Genomic DNA, 27,495 nt, shown 5'->3' with positions numbered 1-27,495 from the left:
GTTTGTGCTCGGGCTCTGAACACCGCCGGCCGGACCGCGGGCTGCGTCACGGGGACCGGGAGGCGTACGGCGACGCGGAGCAGCGCCTTTGCGGCGTGCGACCCGCCCCCGCCGTCCCTCCCCCTCTCCCTCCCTCCCTCCCCCTCTCCCTCCCACCCTCCCCTCAGGGCTTCGGGCCCCCGGGGCCAGCCGCCGTCCTGCGAACGCGCGGCGCCCGGGCCGCTGCCCCCTTCCGGCCCCGCGGCGGCCCCGCCTCCTCTCCCGACTTCCTTCCCTGAGCGCGGCGGCGGCGGGGACGAGCACCGGCCTGCGCGCGGAGCCGGCACCGGATGGTGGGCGGGGGCCAGCCGTGCGGGTACGCGGCCCGCGCGCCCCTAGCCACCGCCGCGTGGCACCGTCCCGAGCGCGTGGCGCGGGGCGCTGGCTGCCGGGCGGGGGCCTGGGCCGGGGCCGCGGACGCTGGGGGCGCCTCGGCCGCGCTCAGCCTTTAGATCGGAGAATGCGGGCGGGGTGGGAGCGCTCGGGGTCCCCGCAGTCACTCCAGGGTCGATTTCTCGGCGGGCGCCGCGGCCTGTGCGAGGCCGGGCCCCTTGGAGTGCCCCGGGAGGTGGTGCTGGGCGTCTGAACGCCACATCCCTTCCTGCGCCCGTGTGTGGGTTGGGAATGCCGGGTGTAGGCCTTAGATCAGAGCTGACGGGGTTGCGAGCGGCGTGGGGTGTGCCTGGGACGGTGACCGGATGTGTCTTCCTGAATCGTTGTATTCGAGCTCCAGTTCCCTCTGTTTCTACAGCTGGGCCTCAGTCCTCACAGGGCTCTAGTGGGCGTTCAGCCACACCAGGAGAAGGCGCCCAGGGGATTAACAGGACCCTTCCCTCTCCTGCTCTTCCCTCGCCCCCCATGGCTCCCCCTCCCTCCTATTTAGTAGGTACTTCTCCAGCACCCCACAGCGATGCTGGATGCTGGCCCTAAAGCCAGGTGGGAAACAAGGCTGATTCAGCACCTGTCTTTTCCTGTTAGGGGGGTTGCCAGGCCTCTCAGATGTGGGGCAGCGTAATCAGTGGGTGACCATGGTTCCCAGCACCCACTCTCCACTGCATCCTCAGATGCCTAAATAAAGTGTGGAGCCTGAAGCAGAAGTTTTGGGAGATGCTTGCCTTCCTTTAGACCACATTCCTCGCCTTTCTCAAGATTTCTCCGTGGTACCCACCCCGTTTTTGTGTTGTCTTCCTTCCTTGCCCTTGTTTCATTCCTTTTGAAAGCGACTCCCTGAAGTCCTAGGACCCCCTTCGTGGGCTCTCCCTGTCGTAGACAGTCTCTGCTTGCCCCTGGTAAACTGCGTTCCAAAAACCTTGCTTTAGGAGTAGCACTTGACGTTTTTCATAGTTTCTTCTCATGTAATTCATTACTCGGAGTTGATAACTTCTGTCCCATCTGGATTATTGAGGAGAAAGGGAAGGGAAAAATTATCTGGTTAATATCAGAGTTGGGAAGGCCTCAGATGTTTTCTTTGAATCCGTCTGGCATGGATAATAATCCTGTGTGGTTTAGGTTAAGTTACTTAAGTTCTCTGAGTCTGTGTAAGATGGGATGGCACTGTCTACCTTAGCTAGGAGTAAGGCTTGAGTGACATGATGTGTATAAACTTTAACAATGTCTGGAATCTATAGATGATCAATAAATATTTCTTTTTTCCACCCTCCTCCTGTGCTGACTCCGCTTTGTAAAGGACAGAACAATTTGTAGGCTGGCATAAAAAATCCTATGAGAAAGCAGCAAATAGATGAAATATTTGGGAACGTGAAGCTATAGGTTTCAAATTCAAACTTCTGAAATAGGAAATTTCTTAAGTTTTTACTTAAGACCAGAGACTGTTTAGGGCCCATGTGCTGTGATTTCTGATTGATAAATGTAGCTGAAGTTGCCCATGTTTAGAGATTTAAAAGTTCAGTGTGGTTGGGTTGAACTGGAAAACAGACTTACTAAAATGCTTCTCTCAACTTCTGTTTTGTCATGTTTTTCTTCTAGACCCAACATGAGTGAAGTTTCCTGCAAGAAACGGGATGACTATTTGGAATGGCCAGAGTATTTTATGGCTGTGGCCTTCTTATCAGCACAGAGAAGCAAAGATCCAAATTCCCAGGTAAATGAATTTCACAGGAGAATGCTTAGATACTCACAGGCAAAGAGATTACTGCACATGAGCAGAAAGGGGAGACTCAGTGGATGCCTGTCAACTTAAAAGTGCAGGGTCCGTCTGCCTTTTGTGCTGCGTTTCTACAAGCTTAGTTCTTCCTGTGAGACAGAAAATTGTCACATGCCATTGTTAACTGCCTCTTGTGCCCCTTCTGGGACTGGGGGTGCACTTTCCTTGGCTTGTGGGCGCTGCCACAAAAAACCAGGCAAGGAGACCGACAGCTCTCAGCACCTGCAGCAGCTGTGCATCTGTTTTGAGTTCTGCAGTCCCCCTGGTTTTATTCCCTGCTTCCCCAGCGGCAGACCAGCCAGTTGCAGGCACCAAGCCTTTGGGCATGTTTCCTTCTAGGTCGGCGCCTGCATCGTGAATTCAGAAAACAAGATTGTCGGGATTGGGTACAATGGGATGCCAAATGGGTGCAGTGATGACGTATTGCCTTGGAGAAGGACAGCAGAGAATAAGCTGGACACCAAATACCCGTACGGTAGGGCAAGTTTTATGTCCCATTCTGCTTAGTGACATAGCCTGGTGAGTGCCTAATTAAGAAAGTTGGTCAGAAGGCATCATCTCCCTTTTGTCATCAACAACTGGAAAGAAAAATATCCTACTGAACTACCCCAATTTCCTGGCCTTGTCTCTTAAGTTCCAAAGAGAGCCACGGAGAGAAGCATGGTAGTGGCCACATAGGCTGGCCCTGAGATCCGGGGCTCTGCTGCCTGTGCTGAGCCTGGCAGGCTTCACTGGCAACCTGCTGGCCTGCACCACACCAGAGCACTGATAGTCGGCGTCTCTGCAGAGGGTCACAGCCCCTTGCAGAGATAGCTGAGGGATGTGCATGGTGTCTCTGCGAGTTCCCTTTTTTACTACTTGGAAGCAGGGTCGGCTAACCAGGGGCTGGCTCGGGCTTTGGTCTGATGAGAAGCAGGCTTCATTCAGCCCATGTGCCTGATGAGAACATCTGGCTCAAGCTCATTGCTGGCAAGCAGGAATCAAACTGTGAACTAGACATCAGGAGATGGAGGATCCAGTTGCTGCCTCCAGTTACAGGGGATGCTGCAATTTCACAGTAGGCTGTGGTCAGACCAAAAGCCAGAAGTGAGGCTGGGCACGATGGCTCACGCCTGTAATCCCAACACTTTGGGAGGTGGAGACGGGCAAATCACCTGAGGTCAGGAGTTTGAGACCAGCCTAGCCAACATGGTGAAACCCCATCTCTACTAAAAATACAAAAATTAGCTGCGCGTGGTGGCAGGTGCCTGTAATCCCAGCTACTCGGGAGGCTGAGGAAGGAGAATCGCTTGAACTCAGGAGGTGGAGGTTGTAGTGAGCCAAGACTGCGCCACTGCACTCCAGCCTGGGCGACAGAGCAAGACTCTGTCTCAAAAAACAAAACAAAAACAAACAAACAAAAAACAAAACAAAAACAAAGAAAAGAAAAAGAAAAAGCTAGAAGTGTAGAACTGTAAACCTTTGGCTTGACTGTCTCTGGATTTTCACCTTGAAATTAGGGAAGGCTGCTTCTTAGAGTTTGTTGCCTGTCTGAGCCCCAGGGAAAATTCCTTCAGAGATTGCCTGGGAGGGTCCAGCCACAGCTTTACTTTTCCTTGCATTCCTTGGAGAATATGCAACCAATGCTGGAAAAGAGGCAAATCATGCTGGGTATGCAGGTTGCTGATTTTTGTAAGGTTAGGCCCTGTATTTTATGTCTGAGAATGAACAGACTGGCACTGTTGGAAGTGAAGGGAGAGTAAGGCCATCCAAATGGGAAAGATTGTGCCTTCAGGCCAAGGCGTGATGTACGACCTTTCTTCTTTGTTGACTCTCCTGGTAGGTTTTCCTCTGGGTTTTTCTCATGAAGAATCCAAGTCAACATTTAGTCTAATTTATATATTTTTACTAATGTTCCTGGACCTCAATCATGTTAAATAAGCCCCATAAATTTCTTTCTAAATTGCCTAGGGGCAACTTCTCCATGTTTGAAAGAAAAAGGAAAGAGGTACCTGGAGGGAGAGGAGGAACTGAGGACTGCAAAGCAGTCTGGGTTTCCAGGGTGTGAAAAGTAGTTTAGGGATGAAGGGGACCGAGTCCTCAGATCCTCGATTTAACCTCACCCCTCCCTCGTCAGAGTGGGAAGAGAGGATCGGAGTTGGGGGAGGGTAAGACTGTCCTCTCAGCACAGCTTCAGAGCTGGTGGTAGTGGATGACTAATTAGAAAAATGCGCGGACTCAGAAACTGTCATCCTGATTTTGATTCTGTAAGCTTTTGATGGTAAGAAAGAAGGGAAGTAATTAGTTGTTTTTAAGTCCATGCAAAGATAATTTTTCACAGTGCGGTTCAAAGTCCCCTATAAAAATGGTGAAAGTGGAGGGTCGATATGTTAAAGATCTGCATTGAACTGTGTGACGGCCACAGTCAGTATGTCACCGAGTCTGGGCAGTGAAATATTGGCCCTGGGGCTGGACTTTGATATGGAGGAATTCTGGGGGGATGGCGGTCCGTCATACTCAAGCTGGTGCAAAAGATACCCATGGTTGGACAGTGCAGAGGGGTCCTGGGTGAGCACTGAGTGGGCCTCCCAATGGGGCCTGTGCCTTCTTCAGTCACCCAGAGCCCCCAGCAGATCTGTAAGCAGTGACCTAGAAGCCAAGGGCCATGCAGTGCATTTGCAGCACCTGCCCCACACCCCAGACTTACCAGCTCTCCTGACTTCCCGTGTAGCTGATTTTGTTGGTTATGAGACACTGCCTTTTGTCCAAATTGAGGAGAGTACCTTTCAGAGCCCCTTTCTAGAAGGAATTTTTAAAAAAACCTGCATAGGTATTTGTCCAACTTCACCGATTGTTTTTTATTGAATAGCTCCTGAGCTCCTGGGCACTGGTTGTCTGTCTGCATTATTTTTTATTATCCATATGATACCTCTAGGTTTTCAAAGCTCTTTGCCCTTACTTATCAATTATTCATTTATATGTAGCTGTGTTAGAATGTCGACAATTTTCTTTCACGAGAGTAAGCTTGTAATTTGAGGTACCATAAAAGTTGTAGAAGGTATTAAATGGTCTCTAAAAGGCATTTAGTATTACTACCGCCATAATACGGTAAAGATGGGCTTGAAGTCTAAATGACGATGACTGTGTATAAACTGTACACTTGTTGTCTTCTCAAGGTTTTTCAGGCCACAGAGAAGTAAATGTTTGGATTGCCTGGGATGTCACAGAAATGTTTGCTGATAATTGACTCAAATGCAAAGTCTTTTTTTTTTTTTTATTTGCTTTCGTTTTAAGATTTTCAAAATTAATTTAAAAAATAAGGGGATACTGCCTGGAGTTGGATAGCTCAACCCATTCTTTCCTCATCTACATTAATGGTGACTGAGCTGCTGTAGCAGGAAGGGTAAATTCATAGGTTAATCCCTGTAAAGGAGCTTTAGAGATTATCTCGAGTTCTGGACAATGATTTTTAACTCTTTTGAATGTACAGGACCCTCTTTTAAATGCTGAAAAACTTCCAGGACCCCTGCATAATGCTAAATTCTTAGTATCGTTTGAGTAAGAAACTCCACAATGACAAAAACTACTTCGTATCAGTAACATTTTTTGTTAATCTGAACTTTATTAATTGGATAGCATTTATGTATGTTTGGGAAAAGTTTATGTATGTCCTGGACATGGGATTTATCCAGTTGTGGATATGCTTGGACCCCTTGCAATACCTTAGTAGTGTCTCAGGGTTCTATGCCCACAGGATCTAAGCCTCCTCCTTTCTTGTAAGTAACTTCTATAATGTCACACATGCAGGGTGACATCTCCTAATTTCAAGGTCAGTGCTCTTCCTGCTACCTCCCTGTGTCTCTCCTGTGGGGCACATGAATTCAGCTGTACTGAAATGCCAATCATTGTCTCATTTTTTTTCGCAGTTGATCAGACTGAGGCTCCCATAAAATAACTCCTCAGAGATCAGGAGCTTGGGGAGGGGTGGCCTGTGTCTGGCATCATGCAGAAAGCCACGTGCATGGCTCACTGTAACATTTCTTCAAAGGGGAGTGGACTGAATGTGTCTCCCCCCAAATTCACATGTTGAAACCCTAATTCCAATGCGCTGATATTTGGAGGTGGGGCCTGGGGGGACGTAATTAGGCCATGAGGGTGGAGCTCTCCTGAATGGGATTAGTGCCCTTCTAAAAGGGACCCCAGAGAGCTCAGTTACTCTTTTTCCATGTGCAAGGATAGGAGGAGAAGATGGCTATCTGCAACCCTGAAAGGAGACCTTGCCAGAATCTAACCATGCTGGTGTCCTGACTTCCAGCCTCCAGAACCATGAGAAATAAATGTCCATTGTTTCTCAGCCACCCAGTCTGTGGGACTTTGTTATAGCAGCCCCAAGGGACTGTGACAGGGAGCTTGAGAACTGTGTAAATTTGAGTTTACCAAATAACATACAGCTTAATCCTGCTTTATTAATTCCGTAAGTCGGAAGTCATTAGTCCTGATTGATGCCTTGTGGGGAGGAGGGAAGCACACACTACTTGTAACATAATAGGAAGATGGAGCTTTTCCTGGGCTGTGTCTCTAGAGAGTTATTTTTAAAGGGTGTTTTTGTTCTTCCAGTCTTGGGATCAAAACTTCATAAAACTATTTTATTATAATGTAGTATTAATGTGGAAAATGAAACTTCCCTCTGCTAAAGAAGCTTTTTATTCCATCCTTTTCCTGAAAAATCCAAAAGATAATATGATGTCAGTAACATTAAGTGGCAGGAAGAAGGCAATGTTATTATACTAAGAATCTTTTCAGATGAATGACAATTAAAAAAGAGGAAGCAGCAGATTTATCTAATTTACAAGATTAAAAAACTTGGGAAGATTTTTATTTTCATGAGGGGGTGGGTTGCTAAACCCGTGATGAAGTATTCAGTTGACATTTTTCATTCCTTTTTCTTTGTGGAATTCATTATAGTGAAGCACATTTAATCAAAATACCAGTGTTATCAAATGCGGTAAAATACTCTTGGTGATTCAGATATCACTCTTTCCTTGGGTTTTCACAACCAATTTTGATGATATAGTTTACAAATTAGAGAGTTGGAGAATTAACTTGTTCCTGTTGTTAAACTTAAGGGAATTTTTAGTAATGCTTGCCACATGTATCCAGCTGCCCAGCCCTTGTGGCCTTGCTGATTTCTGCTGGCAAAGGGCTCTGGGTTTTGGTGAGTGCCTCTGTGCTTGGCCTCCTATCCCACCCAATGGACCAGAGAGCCAGGGTTGCTTGGCCTGCTGCATCTCACTGCACCAGGGAGGGAACCGTAGCATCTCAGTGTCCCCAAGAGTCGGGGATGGCCTCACTCTGAGTGCGCTGGGTAGAAGTGGGGCTCTTACCCGAGTCAGTTCCTATGTCTACAGGGATACTCTAAAAAGGATGTAATGCTGGGAAGGAAAATGCTGAAAAACCTGGAATTAATTAAGGCGAAAGAGTTCAGCAGAGCCTCTTAAACACCTTTGCCAGTGTGGGGCAGTGCCTCTTTAAATTCTCTGTTTAAATTTCATCTTTATTTTTCAGACTTAGCATATTGTTAAGCATGCATAGATGTCACTTTTGTGATTTCCTAGCCATTTACTTTACCCCCTTGAACACTGACATTTTCCTGACTGCCATGCACGTGATATAGTTCTTTGGCATCTGAAAGGTTAGTGTTGAGAAACTAATTTATCAAGAAGTTAGGAGGCTGATCCTTCTTAAGATATGACTTCCTCACAACTTGTAAGAGCTTCTTAGTAATTAAGATCAAATTTGTTCTTTCCGTCCTGAAATTGAATGTCCTCTGGTTTTGTTAGTCAGCGCATGAATTTGATAACTTGCTGTTTCTTTTCCTGCAGAATTTAATTTCACTTATGGCTTCCTGCCGCTCCTCCCCTGCCTGGCCATCTACTAGTTGTGGCCCGACAGCAGGTCTAATTAGGGACTTTTGTACAAAACTACTGTTATAATCAATGGAAAACCTTTGAACAACTGCATAGAAAAGAAATTAAGTAGATTATTTTTACGAATCAAGGGGCAAACTCAGCTGTGATCGTGTGGGGTTTTAGATAAACAGAGGAACACACCAATGTATATATGAGTCTTCTCCCACCCACTAAAATCAACCAGCTCCATGTAAGCATGTTTTACTTTAAGATATAATTGTTTATAAACAGTTTTCAGAAAGGAATAAATAATGATATTTTAATATAATTTATTTTGATATTTATGTATTTTTATAGTTACAGAGTTAATTATTTTTAAAGTGCTAGAGTTTACTATTTCATTATGAATATCTACGAAAGACATATAGTAACAAAATAACTCCTTGTTTTGAAGAGCACACATGTTAGGAAAAGCTGAAATGTTTGGGGATTGGACCTACCCATGAAAATACACATATCTGTCTCCTTTCTATAAAAAGTGATTTTTGAGTCAGTTCACCTCGTAGAAGTTTGAAATAAAACTTAATCTAAAGTAGTGGTTCCAAGGTTCCCAGAAGTGGGCTGAAGTTTATCTTTGTACTATAATCTCTCAAGATAAAAGGTTTGTTGAAAAATTAGTAGCCTTGATAAAATGTCAGGGGCACATGCAAACTAATTTAGAAAACAGCTATGTTAAGTATTTGAGCACATTAATGATCTGAATGCAAATGGATATTCCTTCTTTATTTCTTCTTCTTCTTCTTCTTTTTTTTTTTGAGACAGAGTCTCGCTCTGTCACCCAGGCTGGAATGCAGTGGCACAATCTTGGCTCACTGCAGCCTCCACCTCCAGGTTTCAAGTGATTCTCCTGCTTCAGCCTCGGAGTAGCTGTGTGATTACAGGCACGTGCCACCACGCCGGGCTAATTTTTGTATTTTTAGTAGAGATGGGGTTTCACCATGTTGGCCAGGCTGGTCTCAAACTCCTGACCTCAGGTGATCCACCAGCCTTGGCCTCCCAAAGTGCTGGGATTACAGGCTTGAGTCACTGTGCCCTGCCACTTCTTTATTTCTTTAACTTTGCTAAGTCTTTGCTTAGAAACACAGGGATTGCTGTTCAGTGTGGTTACCTGAGAATGATTACTCTCATAGTCTTGATTCTGGTGATCTGTTCTATGTCAGTTGTGCTGATTTTGACTGATCTTCTCTGCAATTGGCTGAAATGACTAAAGCTTTATTGTATTTTGAGTTTTTTTCATCCGGAATCTCCCTTCAGAAGCTTTGTTAATACTAGCTATATTAAAGTAGAATATGAATATATTGTTTGCTCCCAGAAATACACAATAAAACCTAGTTCTTAGAGATTTTTGCAAATGTTTGTATTGCTTTTTACTTTTACTTTCTGAAGACTTTTCTTTATCTGGATAGGGATATGCATGTCTGTAATATACACATTAGCGAAGTAAAGCCCCATAGTGCTTAAAACAACAATTGCCATATTCACACGAAAGAATCCTGGAGCTGCCGTAAGGAGCCAAGGGTTCCAGGTTTGGTATGTTCATGCCCAGTGACTGTGGGGTTGTTAGAGGCATCACCTGACATTTATTTCTCAGTATCTCTATGAAGTAAATTATCACTGAAGATTCTTCTAGTTCTCTTATTCCAAGAAAAAATATAAGTATTATAGCTTTGATGGCATTAGATTAGTATCTTTTTCTCAGCTTACGGAGTTCTGAAAACGTTCTCGGTCAAATCAGAGCTGTAAAAAGCTGTTGGAGGCAATGCCACAGGGAGAATGTGCATGTGTACATATGGATAAATTAATAGAAACAGGCGCCTTTCCCTCCCTCCTCTAACGATTAAAGTCTGGCGCAGTTCTAAGATGAATATAGACCATATGGAGATAGGATGCATGAATAGGAGGGGACAGTCAGACTGTAGGTTACTCCACAGACATGCAGATTAAAAGACATTGGATGAGAAAAGGTTGGATAACAGCAATAAAGAAAAAGATCCTAGCTGAGTATGGAGTGCACGCCTGTAATCCCAGCATGTTGGGAAGCCGAGGCAGGTGGATCGTTCGAGTTCAAGAGTTCAAGACCAGCCTGGGCAACATGGCGAAATCCCGTCTCTACAGAAAATACAAAAATTAGCTGGGTGTTGTGGCGTGCAGCTGTAGCCCCAGCTACTCCAGGGAAGCTGAGGTGGGAGGATTGCTTGAGCTCGGGAGGCCAAGGCAGCAGTGAGCCAAGATTGCACCACTGAACTCCATCCCGGACGACAGAGTGAGAGACCCTGTCTCAAAAAAATTAAGAAAAAGATCCTATGTCTAAGTGAAAGAAAATGTATGATTACGTGGGACATGCTGAAAACTCTTTGAAAGAGACAAGAGGTTAAGACCAAATAGAAAGAAGGGACTTTAGAAATTCTTTAGAGAACAAGTCAGCATGACAATATTTATTCAAACAGAGATACTTGCTTGACATTGGGAAATCCCTGTGATAAATGCAGGATACTGGTGAAGGCAAGAGAGTTGCAATGCAAGGGAATGGGCGCTCCCCTTGCTGATGCTGTCTGAAGGGTCGGTGCCAACCAATTAGTGGAGGTGTAAATTTTCTCTGTGCTTCTTTGAAATGATAGATGCCATAGTAAATTTAAAATATTGAATATGATAACTGAGCATGAATTTTTTAATTCTGCAATTAAAAGACTTTGTTCAAAATGCCATTAATTTTGAGTTTAGGTGAATAAAGGGAAGCAGAATTCTTCTGTCGTTTTTCCTTCTCCATGTGAGTTATCACTTTTTAGGAATTAAAATAAGTACTAACGAGTCACCTGTTCTCTTACCAGTTTCAGTTGTCTGCTGGTGATGGGGATGATCTCTGGAGTCATCTTTCTTTCTTTTTAAAATCGTAACTCTATTTTATAATGCGTTGGAGTTTTTCAGACACCATCACATGTAGTCATTTGTTCATTCAGCAGACACTTCTAGGGCATTTATTATGTGTTTTACATGCCGGGCACTCTGCAGAGGTCAACAGAATACCATGGGAGGGTCTCTGTTTTTGAAGAGTTTGCAGACTAATTATGGAGGAGGTAGACATTAATGAAACAAACAGATATGATTGAATATTCCTTTCTGAGGCAGTCACTTTTTTTTTCTTTTTTAATGAGATAGGGACCAGACCCCGAATCTGCCAGCCCCTTGATCTTGGACATCCCAGCCTCCAGAGCTGTGAGAAATACATTTCTGATGTTTAGAAGCTACACATTTATGATATTTGTTAGAGCAGCCCAAACAAACTAGGACAGGTTGTGTGTATGAACTGGATTGTTCTGGGGCAAGAGTGGAAACAGCGACTCGCCAGCCAGGAGGTGACGCGGTGTACGATGCGAGGGCCTTGGAGGGGGTGGGTGCTGGGGCTGGAGAGGCTTGGCTGGAGACGGGGTGTATTTTAGGGGCAGCATCAGGAAGATGGCGTGATAAAGGGTGGAAGAGGTAGATTGACTCCCCCCAAATGGTTCTGGTTGCAGTAGCTAGACGGGCATGCTGAGGAGGAGAAGCAAGATTTTGGGATGATCAAGGAAGATTTAGACACCTGAAGGCTGAGGTGCCCATGAGCACTCCCTGCAAAGGGTTGGGTGGTCAGGTGGGTGTATGAGTTGGGGATTAGTCCCGGCTGGCTGTATCAGTACAGGTATGTCAATGCCAGCGACCTGGGTGGCTGATGAAGGCAGCATGTGCAGAGGCAGTAGGAGTAGCTGTGGCTGAGCCCTGAGGGCTCCAGCGCTTAAGGTGGTTGGAGAAAGAAGGGCCCGTGAGAAGGAGCACACAGAGCAGTGTTTTAAGAAAGAAGGCCTCATTTTGGGAGGCCGAGGCGGGGGGATCATGAGGTCAAGAGATCGAGACCATCCTGGCCAACATGGTGAAACCCCGTCTCTACTAAAAATACAAAAATTAGCTGGGCGTGTTGCTGCGTGCCTGTAGTCCCAGCTACTTGGGAGGCTGAGGCAGGAGAATTGCTTGAACCTGGGAGGCGGAGGTTGCAGTGAGCCGAGATCGCGCCATTGCACTCCAGCCTGGCAACAGAGTGAGACTTTGTCTAAAAAAAAAAAAAAAAAAAAAAAAAAAAGAAGGAGGGCTTGTCAGCTGTATCGGAGGCTGCCAAGAGGCCTAAGATTAAAAGTGTTCATGGGGTTCAGCAACGTGGAGGTCAGAGGTGATATTGCCAACTACAGTTTCAGCCAAGTACAGTTTCAGCAGAGCAATAGGGTTGGAAGCCACATTGGAGCCACTTGAAGGAGAACAGAGGGTGAGACAATGGGGACAGCTTTATTTAGATCGGGCTTTGGGATGTGTGGCTGAGAAGAGAGCAGAGAAGTGGGGTGGTGGCTGGAATGGAGATAAGGCCACGGGAAAGGATTGCATTGTTTGTAGGATAGGAGAATCTGGTTTTGGCTTTGGTTTTTGCTTTTCTGCAGCAGACATTTGTTTGCTGATGGGAATAGTCCAAGACAGAGAGAGTGAGATAGAGATTTCTGGAACAGAGGCAAGGTGCTCAAGGCTGTGAGGATCGGTCTCTCAGACACCCTGGTTGATAATAAGAGGAAGGACTGAGAGGGGAGGTGGGAGGACAGCAGGCACAGGGTCCCGGAGGGAAAGGCAGAGTGTGATCAGTTGCAGCATTCCGGTGGAGGAAGCAGGGCCATCGGTTGAGAGAGCTGGGAGTTGGAGCTTGGACGCCGGGAGAAGAGAAGAGCTGATTGTGTGGGGTGGGAGAAGAATGTCCTAGGAATGTAGGGCAGTGTCAGGAGCTCACATCTTATCTGAGAATCTCGAGTTGGGCGGTTGCTTCCCATTTTCCACCTGCAGACCCAGGATCAGTGCGCTGCCTGAGGCAGGCCAGGGAGAGCTGGAATTAATTAGAACACACATCCCAGCTCCTCTTCCAGTGCCCAGTGCTCAGGCCCGGTTCCCCTCTAAACGCTATTAACACACAAAGGAGGCTTTTAAGCTCCATCACAGGACTATCAGCGCTGATTAGCGCTCTGTTTCTCTTGGTGCTATTGTCACGCATTTTAGGCATCACGTGTGCATTTCACATGAACAGTGGGAAGGGAGTTGGCATGGCCTACCGTGGATGCAGTACAGCTATTTCCACATCCTCCTCCTCCTGACCTGATTGTGTGCCCTTAGCCCATAGGGAGGCAGTGTAATTAGAGTTCTGGGGGCTTTATTACCAATAATGGCCTTACCACAGTCAGAAATCTCTTTAGCCCCGAGCACTACCATTGGGGCTAAGTGGCTCCCCTGGGTGCCGTGAGTTGTCATCCGCAGCTTTAGCAAGAGGCATTGAGGAAGGGGGCAGGGATGGGGAGCAGAGTGGGAGAGAGGGAAAAAGAAATGGGTATTCTCGCAGGCAGGCTGGATTGGGCAGGCCAGGACAGGCTGGTCTCAGGTGGGCACACGTGGGAGAGGATGGGAAGCACTCACATGTAGCAAGTAGCTTGTCTGTGCTGTGCTCTTGACAGATGTTAGTCTTTCTAACCGTTCTTGGAGAGGGACTTTTCTCTCTATTTCTTAGGTCCGGAGGCTGAGGCTGAAAAAGATGCTTGACTGGTAGGTTGGGGACAGTGTGTGAGGACATGGTAGGGAGGAAGCAGAGAAGACAGGCAGAACCAGGGGTCTCCAAGACCCCTGAGTGCATTGTTGCAGGAGCGGAGACGGAAGTTCTTGCCTCAGCTTTCAGGGCCCTGGGCTGTGGGCAGGCGGATGGGCACCCTGGGTGTGGAGCCTCCTTCCCTCAGAGCCTGCAGGATGGGCTGCCTTTTACATGAGCGACCCACCACTTTCTCCCCAGACCTTGGCAGAATTCCTTTGCGCTGTCATTTTCTTCTAGCAGAGCCCTCCTCTCTGGGCACAGGGTGGAAACAGAACAGAGCCCACACATTTTCCAGGCATGCGGCGGGTTTCTCCACATCACCCCCGTTTCTCGTCTTTATTTTCACACACAGACTTACACTGTCGTGCCTATCAGGTGGAATCATGTGTCCCTCCATGGCGGGAGGGCTCAGTTACTTTATCTTCTGAGTAGAAAGGCCACACTCTGCCTGGGGCTGGGCTGGGGGCAGGAGTGTCTGGATGCCAAGGACAGGTAGGCTGTCGGGTGCAGCGTGATCGGGGAGGCAGAAGCGCTGTCACTTGTCTCTGATCAGGAAGACCTGGTTCCTGCCAGCCAGTGTCTTTCTCAGGAAACAGGTCCCGTTCTGAGTACTGGTGACAAAGTCCCCATTTGCAGAGTTCTTTGGAGTTCACACAGCATTTTCCTACTGTGTCCCTCACTTGCTGTTCGTGTGACCCTGTGAGATGGGAAGGGGCGGGTGTCGTTATTCCTATTCGTAGCTGAGAGAGGCTGGAACTTGAACAGGGTATTACCTTTGTGTAGGCACATCCTAGGATTTAAATCCCTTTGTTCTGAAAAAACATTTGTAATCCACATACATTTTTCTACAGAAACAATGTTACTTGAAGATTCAGTTCCCCTTGCACTTGGGAGCAGTGCCTAGAACCCCCGTTTTCTGGATTTTCTGAGCACTCCTTCAGCAGTCCTACTGTGTTGCTTTAGCTTGCACTCGGGCCGCTGCTGATTTCCATGCTGGGGCATCGCAGCCCAGCTGGTGTGAGCTCTGCAGGGACCAGACCCGCCTCCATCCCGCAGCCCACACCCAGCCCCGTTAGCTCTCCACCCAGTGCAGGCCAGTTTGCAACCAGAACTTACCAGAACATACCTGGGGAACTGCGAAAGTTTTAAACTGTTTTATTTTCTTGCTCCAGTCCTGTTACTAAGGGCTGCTCCCCTGGGTGGGGGACAGGGCTCTGTCTGAGCAGGCTTAGAGGGACATAGGCTTTGGAGCAGTCCAGCAGGCTGGCAGGAGGAAGACAGGGCCTTAGCCAGGAGAGGGGCGGGGAGCAAGAGGGGCTTGTCTGGTGGAACTATCTTAGAGAAGTGATATCTGTTGATTTCTATATGGTGCTCCCTTCCCCAGTTCCACCTTTATTTCAAATCATTTGAAAACCTTGATAATGAGCCAGATTGCTGCTTTACTAATAGGAACTTCATGCAGGAGAGATAAGATAGAGAGGTGACATTATTTGGGACCAAATTCTAGAAATCTTTGCTTTAGATTTTGGGGAAGCCATAATTGGGAACACTTCATAAGCTTTTGGGAGAGTGTACTTGGTGGGGGTTGGGGGGGCTTCATTGTCGCGGCTATTCTGTTGTTAAATTATTGACGTGCAGGATAGGTACTCCGGAGGCTGGCAGTGACATATGAGGCCCTGTCAGGATATCTTTCAATAATTAAGAAACAAGTAGTTGAAATTCCATTTTAGTTCCAGAAGCTGTGAAGCAGTTCCATAAATGGATCAGTTAGAGGAGTAAGTGTGTACCCCATCCCTCAGCGGAAGTTTCCATCAGGCATCTGTGGGCAGTGGGGGCCGGGGCAGGGGTGCAGGTGCTCCCAGAGACAACATGTCCAGGTTTAGCAACTCTGATAACTATAGGACCCCAGAAGTAAAAACACTCAGGCCCTAACTTCAGGAAGAAATGACAAAAAGCTTTGTCATCAGAATGGAAGTAGAAAATCCTGTAAATTACTGAGTTTTTTTTTTTTTTAATGCACAGGTCAACCTTGAACTTGGGTATGCCATTTCATGTCACTTGTTAATTGCAGGGTGGGAACCCAGTAGAAATAATAGAGGGTGATGCTTCCCACCTTTTCATTCCAGAAGGCCATGAGCAGACTCTTCTTAGCTCGAGTCCTGACCCTTGTCTTGTCAGTGAACAGAACTGTCCGTGCTCTGAACGGCTCAGCCTGGGGTGGCGGCAGAAGGCGTTGCAGGTCTGTTCTCAGTGGCAGCAGGCACTCCATGCCTGGCCTTCTGACCCTGGTCCTAGCGGGAGCCACCACACCAGGCTGCCACCTGTTCAGGTCAGCTTTGGCAGAACAACCCTCAGGTCTAAGGACATCGTTTTCTTTAAGGAAACTCCTGTGTCACTAAAAATGAGGGATTTTTAAGCAACCTGGAGAGTTCAGAACTAGAACTAGAGTTCAGAACTAGATCAGAACCTTCATTTTCCTGACTCCAAATTTTCTCAGGCCCCAGTAGTTCCTGTCACGTCTCCATAGCAGATGAAGATCAGTTGAGGGTAGAATAACACTATCACTGCTAAATTATTTAGGCAGCAATTAGAATTTGTTCAGCATTATTTAGGGTTTTTAAACAAACCTATCTGAGTAACCTTATAATACTACTGTCTAAAATAGATATTGTATCAGTCTTATATCAGATGAGGTGAAAGTCAAATCTATAAAACGCTGAACTCTTAAATCTAACCAGGGATGGAATATATCCTGTTAATTTGTCAAACTTCTAGAGAACCGCCTACGTGAGACAGTAAGGATTAATCAAGCCCTAGTAAGAGAGAATTTGAAAAATACAGTTTTCTAATTATACAGTCTCTTCTCCATGGTCCGAGGTTAATGCAGTTCTGAATTCTGACAGTTAGTAATAGAAAAGAAAAGAAAAAAAAAAAAACCAAAGCATATGAATTGTCTTATAATTACCTGAAACAGAAAGTCTCTTCTGGCAATCAAGGCCTTCTAAGCATTAATCTGATATTTTCAGCATTTGATTCTTTTCCTTTTAAACAAGGTTGGGAATAACTGGAGGGTTGTGTGTCACTCTTTGTGCTTATCAAATATATATGTACTGTTTGCAGATTTATTTTGCTTATTGCTTAGCTGTAGATGTGTAATTCTAGGTTGAACATTTTATCTTTTTTTCTTTTTTTTTTTACAATTTAGACTAACTTATGAATACTTCCTAGACAGTGTATCTTTGAAATACTTGATCCTTATTCCTACTACGAATATAAAAACTAACAATTACTTCTTGGTTAGTTTTGGTTAGTTGTAGCTCTTGCTGCAGTTCATCCAGGCAATTCAACAAAAATGTGCACTCTAGGGAAAGGTAAATTTATTCCTTCGTTTATTGCTGTCAAATATCTGTGGAATGTTTATTGTACAGGTTGAGCATGCCAAATCCAAAAATCAAAATCTGAAACTTTTTTTTTTTTTCTGAGATGGGGTCTTGCTCTGTTGCCCAGACTGGAGTACAGTGGTGCAATCACAGCTCACTGCAGCCTTGACCTCCTGGGCTCAAGCAGTCCTCCCACCTCAGCCTCCCAAGTAGCTAGGACTACAGGTGCACGCCACCATACCTGGCTAAGTTTTTTTATTTTCAGTAGAGATGAGCTGTCACTATGTTGCCTAAGCTGTTCTTGAACTCTTGAGCTCAAACAATCTCCCCCACTTGGCCTCCCAAAGTGCTGGGATTACAGGCATGAAGTACTGCACCTGGCCCAAAATCTGAAACCTTTTGCACACCAGCATGACACTTGAAGGAAATGCTCATGGAGCACTCCGGATTTCAAATGTTTGGATTTGGGATGCTCACCTGGTAAGTATAATGCAAACATTTTAAAATCTGAAATCTGAAACAATTCTGCTCCTAAGCATTTTGGATAAGAGATATTTAACCCATAGAGGAAAGGTACATGGAAGCCCCAGACCACCCAAAAGAAAAGGCCTGGGGAGAAGATGGGCAGTTATGGCTAGACACCAGATTTCAGGTTTTACAGATGGATCTGGCATCTGAGAATCTATGAACAGATGGATTCTTAAGGTCAGTGACTGGCCGGGTGCGGTGGCTCATGCCTGTAATCCCAGCACTTTTGGAGGCCGAGGCAGGTGGATCACCTGAGGTCAGGAGTTCCAGACCAGCCTGGCCAACATAGCGAAACTCTGTCTCTACTAAAAATAGAAGAATTAGCTGGGCATGGTGACGGGTGCCTGTAATCCCAGCTACTCGGGAGGCTGAGGCAGGAGAATCATTGCTTGAAACTGGTAGGCAGAGGTTGCAGTGAGCCAAGATCCCGTCATTGCACTCCAGCCTGGACAACAAGAGCAAAACTCCATCTAAAAAAAAAAAAAAAAAGAAAAAAAAGGGCAGTGACTATGGGAGAAAAATCAAAGACCAATATTTTACCTTGGGAAGTGCCCACAAAGGCAGGAAAAATAAAAGGACCTACAGAAAAGTAAAGCAGAAAGAGAACACAAGTGTATGGTGGTCCTGAGAGGTTTTAGAATAGAGAGGAGTCCAAAGAGAGCAGGTGAATCAAAAGGTTCCAGGCCAGAAGAGACCTTGGGTTTTCATGATGACGAGACCCTCCTGTGGCCTGTGGAGCTGGCTCTCATCAGGTCATCAGAGCCAACTGCGCGCATTGCTTCCCAAGTACACGTCATGTTGGGAGTGGGAGATTGGCTGTGTGAAAAAATGTCTACACCATGGAAATTGGCAGATATGTGGTGACCCAGCAAACACAGTTGACACCTGAAACATAATTTTTAGGAATAGTATTTAACCTTGTATGCGGGATCCATTCTGATCTCTATCCTTCCCTTCTTACCTATTTCATTAAAACCGAAGAAAAAGCTGGTGTAACTCATTGAACTGATTTCATGACCTGCAGTTTGAAAAACATTATTTTAGAGAAAACTGGGGATTATGTATGCCTTACAAAGTCAGAAGACAATTATTTTAAAAATAAATTATAGTAACAATTGTAGATAGGATGATTTCATCTTGAAAGGAGGAAAAAAAGAATCCTAAAAGGCTGACAAGATGACCGCTCTAGACTAAGGACTAAGTATGCATGTTTACAGGAGAAGAAAAACGAGCAGAGAGAAGCGGGAGCGCTCAGAGATGGAGGGAGGAAGGGGCTGGGAGCACGGCCTTGTGTTTGCCTGGGGAGAGGAGGCCGTGTTTTGATAGGGAAAGCTTGTTTTAGAGAAAGTCACCTGTTCTGGAGGATTGAGGAATGAAACTGGAAACCTTAGGAAAAAAGCAAAGACATCAGATGTACTTGGTATTTTTTAAATTGCTTTTATTTAGTTAGCTGGAAATGCACTTTCTCAGATCCACTGTCACTCCTGCAAATTACAAGAGCGCTCAGCCACCCTGTCGAAGGTCATCCAGCTTCCAAGCAGCAAATTGGACCTTGAGCCCTCGTGCTGCCCTTGTTGCAAAGCTCTTTGTCCACACTCGCTGGCAGAGGTGGAGAGTACAGAGGGGAGGATGCTTGGCCTGTGGTGGTCTGGCCAGCCAGGGCAGGCATGAGCTCGTCACAGGCCAGGCAGTCATCGAGTGCTCTTTGTGGCCTGAAGTGGATTTGGCAGGTGCCTGTTATTTGATCAGTGTCGATGGCCAGTCGACACAAGTAAATGAATCCCCAAACTTTACTCTGACCCACCTGCTTTAAATAAATTGGAGGAAGTCATCAAGTTAGTTTCCCTAGTTTCCTCTCTGAGGACAGTCTGGGGGCTGAGGCCTGGCTGAGTCCTGTCTCCTCAGGACAGGCCCAAAAGGAGGTACAGGGCGGCCTGGGGGACAGCGAGGGTCAGAGTTTCAGGGCTATGGAGATCCTGGAGCTGATAGACGAGTGTCAGCCACAAAGGTGAAGCTGGATTTCAGGACCACAACAGGCGGCAGCTGGGAGTTACGAAGGGGGCAGGGCTGGGTTGCGGCCTCAGGTGCTCCTCTGGGTTGGGGCTTCTCTCCTCAGCCCCGCAGGTGCGGGTCGGGCAAGCCTGTGATCATAAGACAGGGCTGAGGGGGTCTGGGGAAGGGTGCGGGAACCAGCAAGAGAGACCAGGGTGGGGTTGATCTTACACCCTCCACTGAACACTTGAGTTTCCTGTTTGTCAGTGTCCACTTTTGCATATGTGGGATTTTGGATTGTTCCTTTTAGAGTCTCATGTGTACCCGACACACTACTGTTCATATTGCCCAGTAGCTTTATATATATGTAAATATATATATATGTGGGTGCTAAATATTTATCAAATGAATAAAGGAGGAAATGCAGATTCCAATTATTCATGGTGATGTTGGGAAGTACTGAAAGTCCTCTTAAATTCAAATATCAGAAATATGCTCTCCCATCTAATAAATACTTTTTGATGGTGCTGGTATTAATATTCAGATATGATATATATTTAATATTTATTTTTAATATTAATATTCAGATATATATATTTTTTAACAAGAAGCTTTACATTCTTCATCTTGTGATTTTTTGGTTAAAAGAAAGGAAGTCTGTTTATAATGCTGTGCATTATTTCTATAAATCGCCCTCTGTACACAGGGATGTCAGATGCTGCCCAGGAGAATCTGTTTCATATGGTAATTTTCACTAATGAATCCAGACCTATACTGTTAAATTTTGCCCCAAACTGCCTGGGATGAAGTAGAGGAAGCTCATTGCAGTGAGCGTGACAGTTCTTAGAGGACGCTATCATAGTGTTTCATAACAGATGCAGATGCTCTGCAGTTCTGAATATTAATACCAGCACCATCCAAAAGTATTTATTAGATGGGAGAGCATATTTCTGATATTTGAATTTAAGAGGACTTTCAGTACTTCCGAACGTCACCATCAATAATTGGAATCTGCATTTCCTCCTTTATTCATTCGATAAATATTTAACACCCATTATGTTCATGGCATCACATTAGACTCTGGGGGAGTTACAAAGAACCTAGGCTGGGCTCTGCCCTCAAGGGGGAAATAAAAGAAACAATTACATGTAATTGTTTTTAACACCAAGCAGCGTGAAACCCAGCTCTGGAGCATCCTGGTCACAAGGGGAGAAAGGGTCACGGGAGCCCCTCCAAGGCCAGCGCACATGTGGCCATACCTTGTGCCTTCCCAAGCCCGGGCCCTCGCACCCTTCTCTTGTCTTTCCTTGTCCTCCCATGCCGTCAGGGTTTATGAGACCTGCAAGTCTCGGGGCATGGCTCTGGTCACTCTGGGCAGCGAAGATTATTCTCTGATGGGCTGTGGTCAGTGAAGCACAGCTTGTTTGCCTCTTTTGATTTTCCTGCAATGCCAGGAGAGATTGCTCAGTTTTAGGCAGGACTGAGATCTCCTAAAACATGGAATTTGTAGACAAAAATGAATACTTCCTAACATTTCCTGAGAGAGCTTTTGGTCAGCCTTATGCCTGCAACATTGCATTGCTGCTGGGGGACCCAGGCACACAGAGGTAGCTGCAGCTGCACCCGAACACGAGAGGGTGGCTGAGGAGAGTGGCCAGGACTTCATCTCTCTGACCCAGAGTAGGTGCTCAGTAAATGATCATCGATGAAGCAAGTGAGTCGGGACTGAAATGTATGAGCGCCATAAGTTTAGGCCACTGCTCATTTAAGGCCTCAGAACTCCTGAAAGTGTTACGTGTAGAAGGTTGGCAGGCTGGAGAGGGTAGGGGAGACCTTGAAGATTCCCATATTTATATTCTAGGTGGCTTGTGTGATGTGGGCCATGGCCGGATGTCATTCATTAACTCGTTTGACAAATATTTATTTTAGCACTTGTGTGCATAGCATGTGCTGGGAATACCAGGGGAGCCAGAAGGCAGTGCTTCCGGAACTTGTCTGCACGTTGGAATCACCCGGGGAATTGCTTACAAATTCAAGCCCAAGCCACAGCCCAGGCCATCACACTCTGCAGGCACAGGGCACAGATCTCTGTATTTTGGAAGCGCCTAAGGGTGTTCTGATATCAGAGAGGTTTGCAAGTCACGGCTGTTAGGATTTATAATAGAGTTTTAGATAACACACCCAGGAAAATTCAGTAACGATACAAGACGGCCATCCAGAAACCTCCTGGGCAGGATGAGGGAGTCAAACCCAGGTGTGTGCTGTGGGCACCACTCATTCCCCCTCAAGGAGGATGTCGCCTGTGGATTAGGGAGTGGGAGCATCTAGGCAAACTGGACCTGGGGTGTGTGTTGGCTTTGCCAGGTTCGAGAGAGGGAGGAAGGGGATCCCCTTGACTCTGAACTCAGGCAGGTCCGGATGTGACCCAGGATCATGGGTGGAATGCACTGGTCTATCAAGAGCTCAACTAGTCATTGCCATTTAAGTGGATGAATGTTTTTCTTATAAAAGACAGACTGGGCTGGGCATGGTGGCCCACACCTGTAATCCCACAGCTTTGGGAGGCCAAGATGGGAAGATCACTTACGGCCAGGATTTCAAGACCAGCCTGGGCAACATAGTGAGACTCCATCTCTACAAAAGATACAAAAAATTAGCTGGGCTTGGTGGCACGTCTGTACTCCCAGCTACTTGGAAGGCTGAGTTGGGAGGATCGCTTGAGCCCAGGAGTTCGAGGCTGCAGTGAGATATGATCATGCCGCTGCACTCTGGGCAACAGAACGAGACCCAGTCTGGCTGCTGGCGTTTTTCCTTGTGTGTACGTGGGCTGAGCACGATGTGGTAAAGCAGATCCCTCAGGATGGACACGCTCGGCTTCGTCACTTGTTGATTCTCTTGCTCTTAAAATCCCCTAGCCCTCTTAACGGCCACGGTGAACTTCCCCATGTGTGCGTGTCAGCACACCAATGAGCCAGCTCAGGTGGGCACTTTCATGCCCCAGGGTCTTGTGGAGCCGTGAAGTGGAGCTGCGCTTAGGGTGGGGAAGGCACTTGACCTCGGCCGTCCTGGCCGCTCTAGGTGCCTTCAGGCCTCACTGCTCATCAGCAACCAGCCAGACCACGTGGGCCTCATTTGGTATTCTTAGGACTTGCCATTTCTAATCAATGTTTTTACTTGAGTCTGTTATATGTTATTTCAGAGGGGGGAATGGAATGTGTTAACACTTAGTAAATTCTTCATGAGCTGCAACCAAAGTTTTTCTTTCTTTCCCTTTCAACCCACAGTGTGCCATGCCGAGCTGAATGCCATCATGAACAAAAATTCGACCGATGTGAAAGGCTGTAGTATGTATGTTGCCTTGTTCCCTTGTAATGAATGCGCTAAGCTCATCATCCAGGCAGGTAGGAACCGGGTCTTTCCATTTGTCACATTTGCATTGCTGCCTGCTCGTCAGTAGCTCATTGCTGATGTGTTTGATCTTAAATTGCTATTGTTTAGATCTAAATTAATTGCACTATCAGCTTTGCAAGATATTTCCCGTGTTTTGTTTTTGAATGGTGCCAGGTATTCTAAGACTAATTGCATCCTCTGTGATTCTTAGCATGTTTTTAATTTAGTTTGCAACTTCTTAAACTGCAAGCTGCCAAAAAACAACACAGGCATTGCATACAATTACTGTCAATTTACTGTTCTCTGACATATTGTGCATAGATTTGGGGGAGGGAAGAAATGAACTTCTGTCAGAAACAAGGTCAGCTGGGAGTCTGTATATGAAATTTTAATTTGTATCTAATACATGGTAGATATTTGAGGATCTCAACATACCTTGGCATATAAATGTCATAAGACCCAAATGGCACTACCTTCAGTTTTTCTTATTTTACGGTTCCCATAAATCTACACCATTGTATTCTGAATATTTCACCTTTTTCAAACTGTCACATCTAAGATTCAGCTACACTTTGTCTCCATAAAACTCTCGGCTGGAGATTTAAAGACTTATCATGTTTAGCCAAATGTGTGGTTTAAAGGGGCCGTTTATCACAGCCCCGTGGATCTCAGAGCAGAAGCGGTCTGCTGGTACTGAGGAGTCGCGTGGGCTCCCTGGCTGTCGCCGTCACCATTCCTGGGAAGCTCTCCTCGCGGTGCTCAGGTGTGGAGGCGGTGGCAGGCCTGTGGGCCGAGCAGTCTGGGCCCCACACTGCAGCCTCCTCTCCCTTCAGAGGCTGATGGAGCAGCGGCCTTCAGTGCGGGGCCCTTGGGATTCCCGGCTCCCGAGTTAGCGCTGCCTGCTGAGATCAGAACAAGAAAACAGATCTGCCCTCTGTAGAGCTGGTTTGAAGTGGTCTGCAAAGCCATGCTGGGAAGCACAGTGGTGCCCACCTCTGAATTTGCCAGCAGCCCCCACTCCCTCCATTAGTCCTCCCACTAGTAAGAGAAGCTACCTTGTGAATACTGCCTTGATTACCTGTAGTAAGGGAAATTGGTTAATCGGATCAAGGCTTGACTACTTGACATGTTTTGCCTTTGCATTTGTTTAAAAAAAAAAATCCATAAAGACTGGAGGGAAGATTAGATAGAATCCACCCTCTGCTGTATTAGAAAGCAGCAGATATGTATTTCAGTGACTGGACACTGTCTGCAAGCACACTCAGAAAAGGTCATTAATCATAGACGCTAAAAGTGCTCCAGCTGCTTCCGCCTGTCTTTTGCAGCATCTGTATGTGCGTACACTAAGGGAGCTCCCATTGTTACCTTACAGGTATAAAAGAAGTGATTTTCATGTCTGATAAATACCATGATAGTGACGAGGCAACTGCTGCGAGGCTCCTGTTTAATATGGCTGGGGTGACATTCCGGTAAGCGGGGAGAACGCGGGCGGGGGGACGGGGTAGGGCGAAGGCTGATGAAGAGATGTATTTGACCTTGTCTCCTCCTTGTGATGCCTGACTTCCACACTTGGAGGTGTCTTTAGAAATGCAAGGGCATAAGAATTTAAAGACTGTTATAGGCGTAGATATTTAAGAGCAGTGACAGGAAAATCTGAAGACCATTTGTTTAATGATTGTACTTTAATTTCAGTAACTTTCCGGGGTAATTAGACTAATTATTCAAGTAGTGAGAAGTTTAAACATTCACAAGTTTTATAATAGGAACGCCAAACCTTGGTGAATTTTGCAAATGTAACACCTTTGGCATAGAAAATTTAGGATGAAAGTAGCCTGCCAGATTGAAACATTGGGGATTCTCTTTTTTTTTTGAGACGGAGTCTCGCTCTGTCACCAGGCTAGAGTGCAGTGGTGCGATCCTGGCTCACTGCAACCTCCACTTCTCAGGTTCAAGCAGTTCTCCTGCCTCAGCCTCCCCTGCCACACCCAGCTAATTTTTTTGTACTTTCAGTAGAGACGGGGTTTCACCATGTTGGCCAGGATGATCTCGATCTGTTGACCTCATGAGCTGCCTGCCTCAGCCTCCCAAAGTGCTGGGATTACAGGTGTGAGCCACCTGGGGATTCTTTTTACAGCAACATTTTGCATTGAGATTTGAAGTCTTACAGATTTTTATGATTATCTTTGCTAAGAAATGGTTGTGAGCTACATTTTACTTGCAAGTAAATTCAACTACCTTTAATTCATGGCAGAAAATTCCTTTGGGACTGTAAAGTTTTCCAGCGCTTCATGGTGTTGGCGTTCAGCAGCAGTGGGACCATGGTCATAGGTGACGTGCCCTGGCCCCTTGTGCTGGTCATTAGGGATACAGCTCAGTGTATCTCATGAACTCAACCGTGGTGCCTTCTGAGACTTTAAATTCAAATTATTTGTGTACTCTCTTGTTCAGTGATTCTTAAAAGAATTTGTTTTGTTCCCAAATGTTTTCTTTTTAATTGTTGTAGAAGAAATGAGGAACGAGTGAAAAGTTAATGAGCAAAAAAAAAAAAAAAAAGTTGGTTTATGTTTGCATTTTTAGAATGTAATTTGAAAAATTACTCCTCACTAAAGGTAGTCGTTTTTTGCTATATATAAGCGGCAAAAGAAAATTTACTATTTTTTTGCATTAGAGAGACTCCAAGTTGGCTGCAGAAATTTTTCTAGAAAATAAGATAAATCTGATGGGAAAACTAGTAATCGGATATCATGTTGTGCAGCTGACTTGTTAGAAATCCTTTGACTCCCCAATAATTCGTGAACTCAGAGAGCTGAAAACATACAAACCACACCACCCCATGCATCTTTTTTTGTCTTAGTCTTTTCTGCTCTGTGTTTCTCTTGGTATGGTGCACTATAATTGGCTCCTATAGAGAGAAAATAGCAAGTGAATCCCAGGACATATTTTTCTCTGCACAGAAAATATGAGTTAAGCCAAAGTAAACAAATTGCTTTCACTACTCACCAGATAATAATTGTATTTTGTTTTTATTTTTAGGAAATTCATACCGAAGTGCAGCAAGATTGTCATTGACTTTGATTCAATTAACAGCAGACCGAGTCAAAAGCTTCAGTGAGTTACATCTCATTCAATCTCCAGAAGATTGGGATTATCGTCTTCTAAGAGGTTGCTAATGCCTTTCATCTTGAAGTTACACATAATTTCTTACTAGCCAGTATGGCAAAAGTAGGCATCTAAAGAATATAAAGCCTCAAATCTTCCTTACTGTCTCTCTTGTCACATGGAATCTACATGTGTTTGAACTATTGATTTAGGGTTTAAAATAGGGGAGCCTGTGGTGGCCTGGTGCACAGGGCTAGAACGAGGGTGCCTCCCCTTCCTGTGTCCTGGCTGGCTGGGATGCTGGTGGCTCTTCAGAGGAGCATCAGCTGTCTGTCATCCGCTGTGATCCGGCAGCCTCTCTTCACTGCTACATGTGCTGGAAGGACAAACAAATAATTGTGGTTGTGTTCTTAATGGGGACGAGCAGACACACTGATCTGAACATCTGGCCCAAGTGAAGCATGGCATATAGTGCCCTTGGAAGAAAATTAGGCCTCAAATGACAGTAACATTGAAGTATTTGCTGCAGAGTTGAGGGAAACCCCCAGCCACCCTCCCGGAATCCGAGATAGGGTGGCACATCTGTCCTGACAGACGAGGAGTGTAACTGAACCAGGAATATCGCTATTTCCTCCATTCCTGCTCTCCCACTGCACACAGGGTGGTGGCACATTATCCCTCTGGGGGGTGGGGACGCCTGTTGTTTTGGCTCAATTTGGGTTTGTTGGTCACATGGAGCTCTTCCATTTCGTTTAGCTGAATAATGAGTTGTTCCTAGAGGAGACAGCCTGTCTCTCCTTGTTGCCCCCAAAGCCCATGCCCTGCCGTGGTGGCAGCTGGGGCTGTGGATGGGAGGGGTCCCCAACACGGATGTGTTGCCCCTCCTCCGCATGCCAACGAGGTTCATGTACAAGGCCCCTCTGCAACTGGAGAGAAAATTAATTCCTATCCCGTGAGTGGATTGTGAGAAATTCCACCCACGTGGAGACAGCTTACTGCAGCACTGTTGGTGTTCGGAGCTCTTCTGTGCCCTGGCTCCATGCTTTCACCTACACAAACATCACCTTCCTAATCACCGCGGGGCGGGGAGCGTGTGGCTGTGCCCCTTCTCTTTAATCTCATTTAATTTTTATTAAACATGCTCAGTACCTGTGTTGAGAAAAGGCTTTCTTTATCCTAAAGATTATTACCTTTTTAAAGTGCTCTTATATTTTCATGAGTTTTTATTTTGTCTCTGAGATTTTGTATTCCACATTCTAGGGTATTCTGTAATTTGGCTCCTTACCAATATTATTAAAATCTTATTAAAATCTA

General features: G+C 45.9%; 1 protein-coding gene across 6 annotated transcripts; it reads left to right on the top strand.

The window, feature by feature from the left end:
* Positions 1–27,495, top strand: DCTD (dCMP deaminase). 6 transcript variants are annotated; one of them, XM_063810012.1, is made up of 7 exons: positions 427–975; positions 1,104–1,199; positions 2,026–2,140; positions 2,543–2,678; positions 22,977–23,093; positions 24,455–24,551; positions 26,116–27,495. In XM_063810012.1, exons 3-7 carry the CDS (start codon positions 2,033–2,035, stop codon positions 26,192–26,194), a joined length of 537 nt encoding a protein of 178 aa, XP_063666082.1. In that variant the 5' UTR covers positions 427–975; positions 1,104–1,199; positions 2,026–2,032; the 3' UTR covers positions 26,195–27,495. The 6 variants fall into 6 exon arrangements, with proteins under 6 accessions (XP_016808038.1, XP_016808039.1, XP_517546.1 ...); XM_063810013.1 differs by having other exon boundaries at positions 791–975; positions 1,104–1,328; XM_016952549.3 differs by lacking the exons at positions 427–975; positions 1,104–1,199 and adding an exon at positions 1–355.

This window comes from Pan troglodytes, chromosome 3, assembly GCF_028858775.2.
Source record: "Pan troglodytes isolate AG18354 chromosome 3, NHGRI_mPanTro3-v2.0_pri, whole genome shotgun sequence".
NCBI classification, from domain to species: domain Eukaryota; kingdom Metazoa; phylum Chordata; class Mammalia; order Primates; family Hominidae; genus Pan; species Pan troglodytes.
The sequence above is the reverse complement of the archived record's forward strand: the minus strand, read 5'-3'. Positions and strand labels throughout refer to the sequence as shown.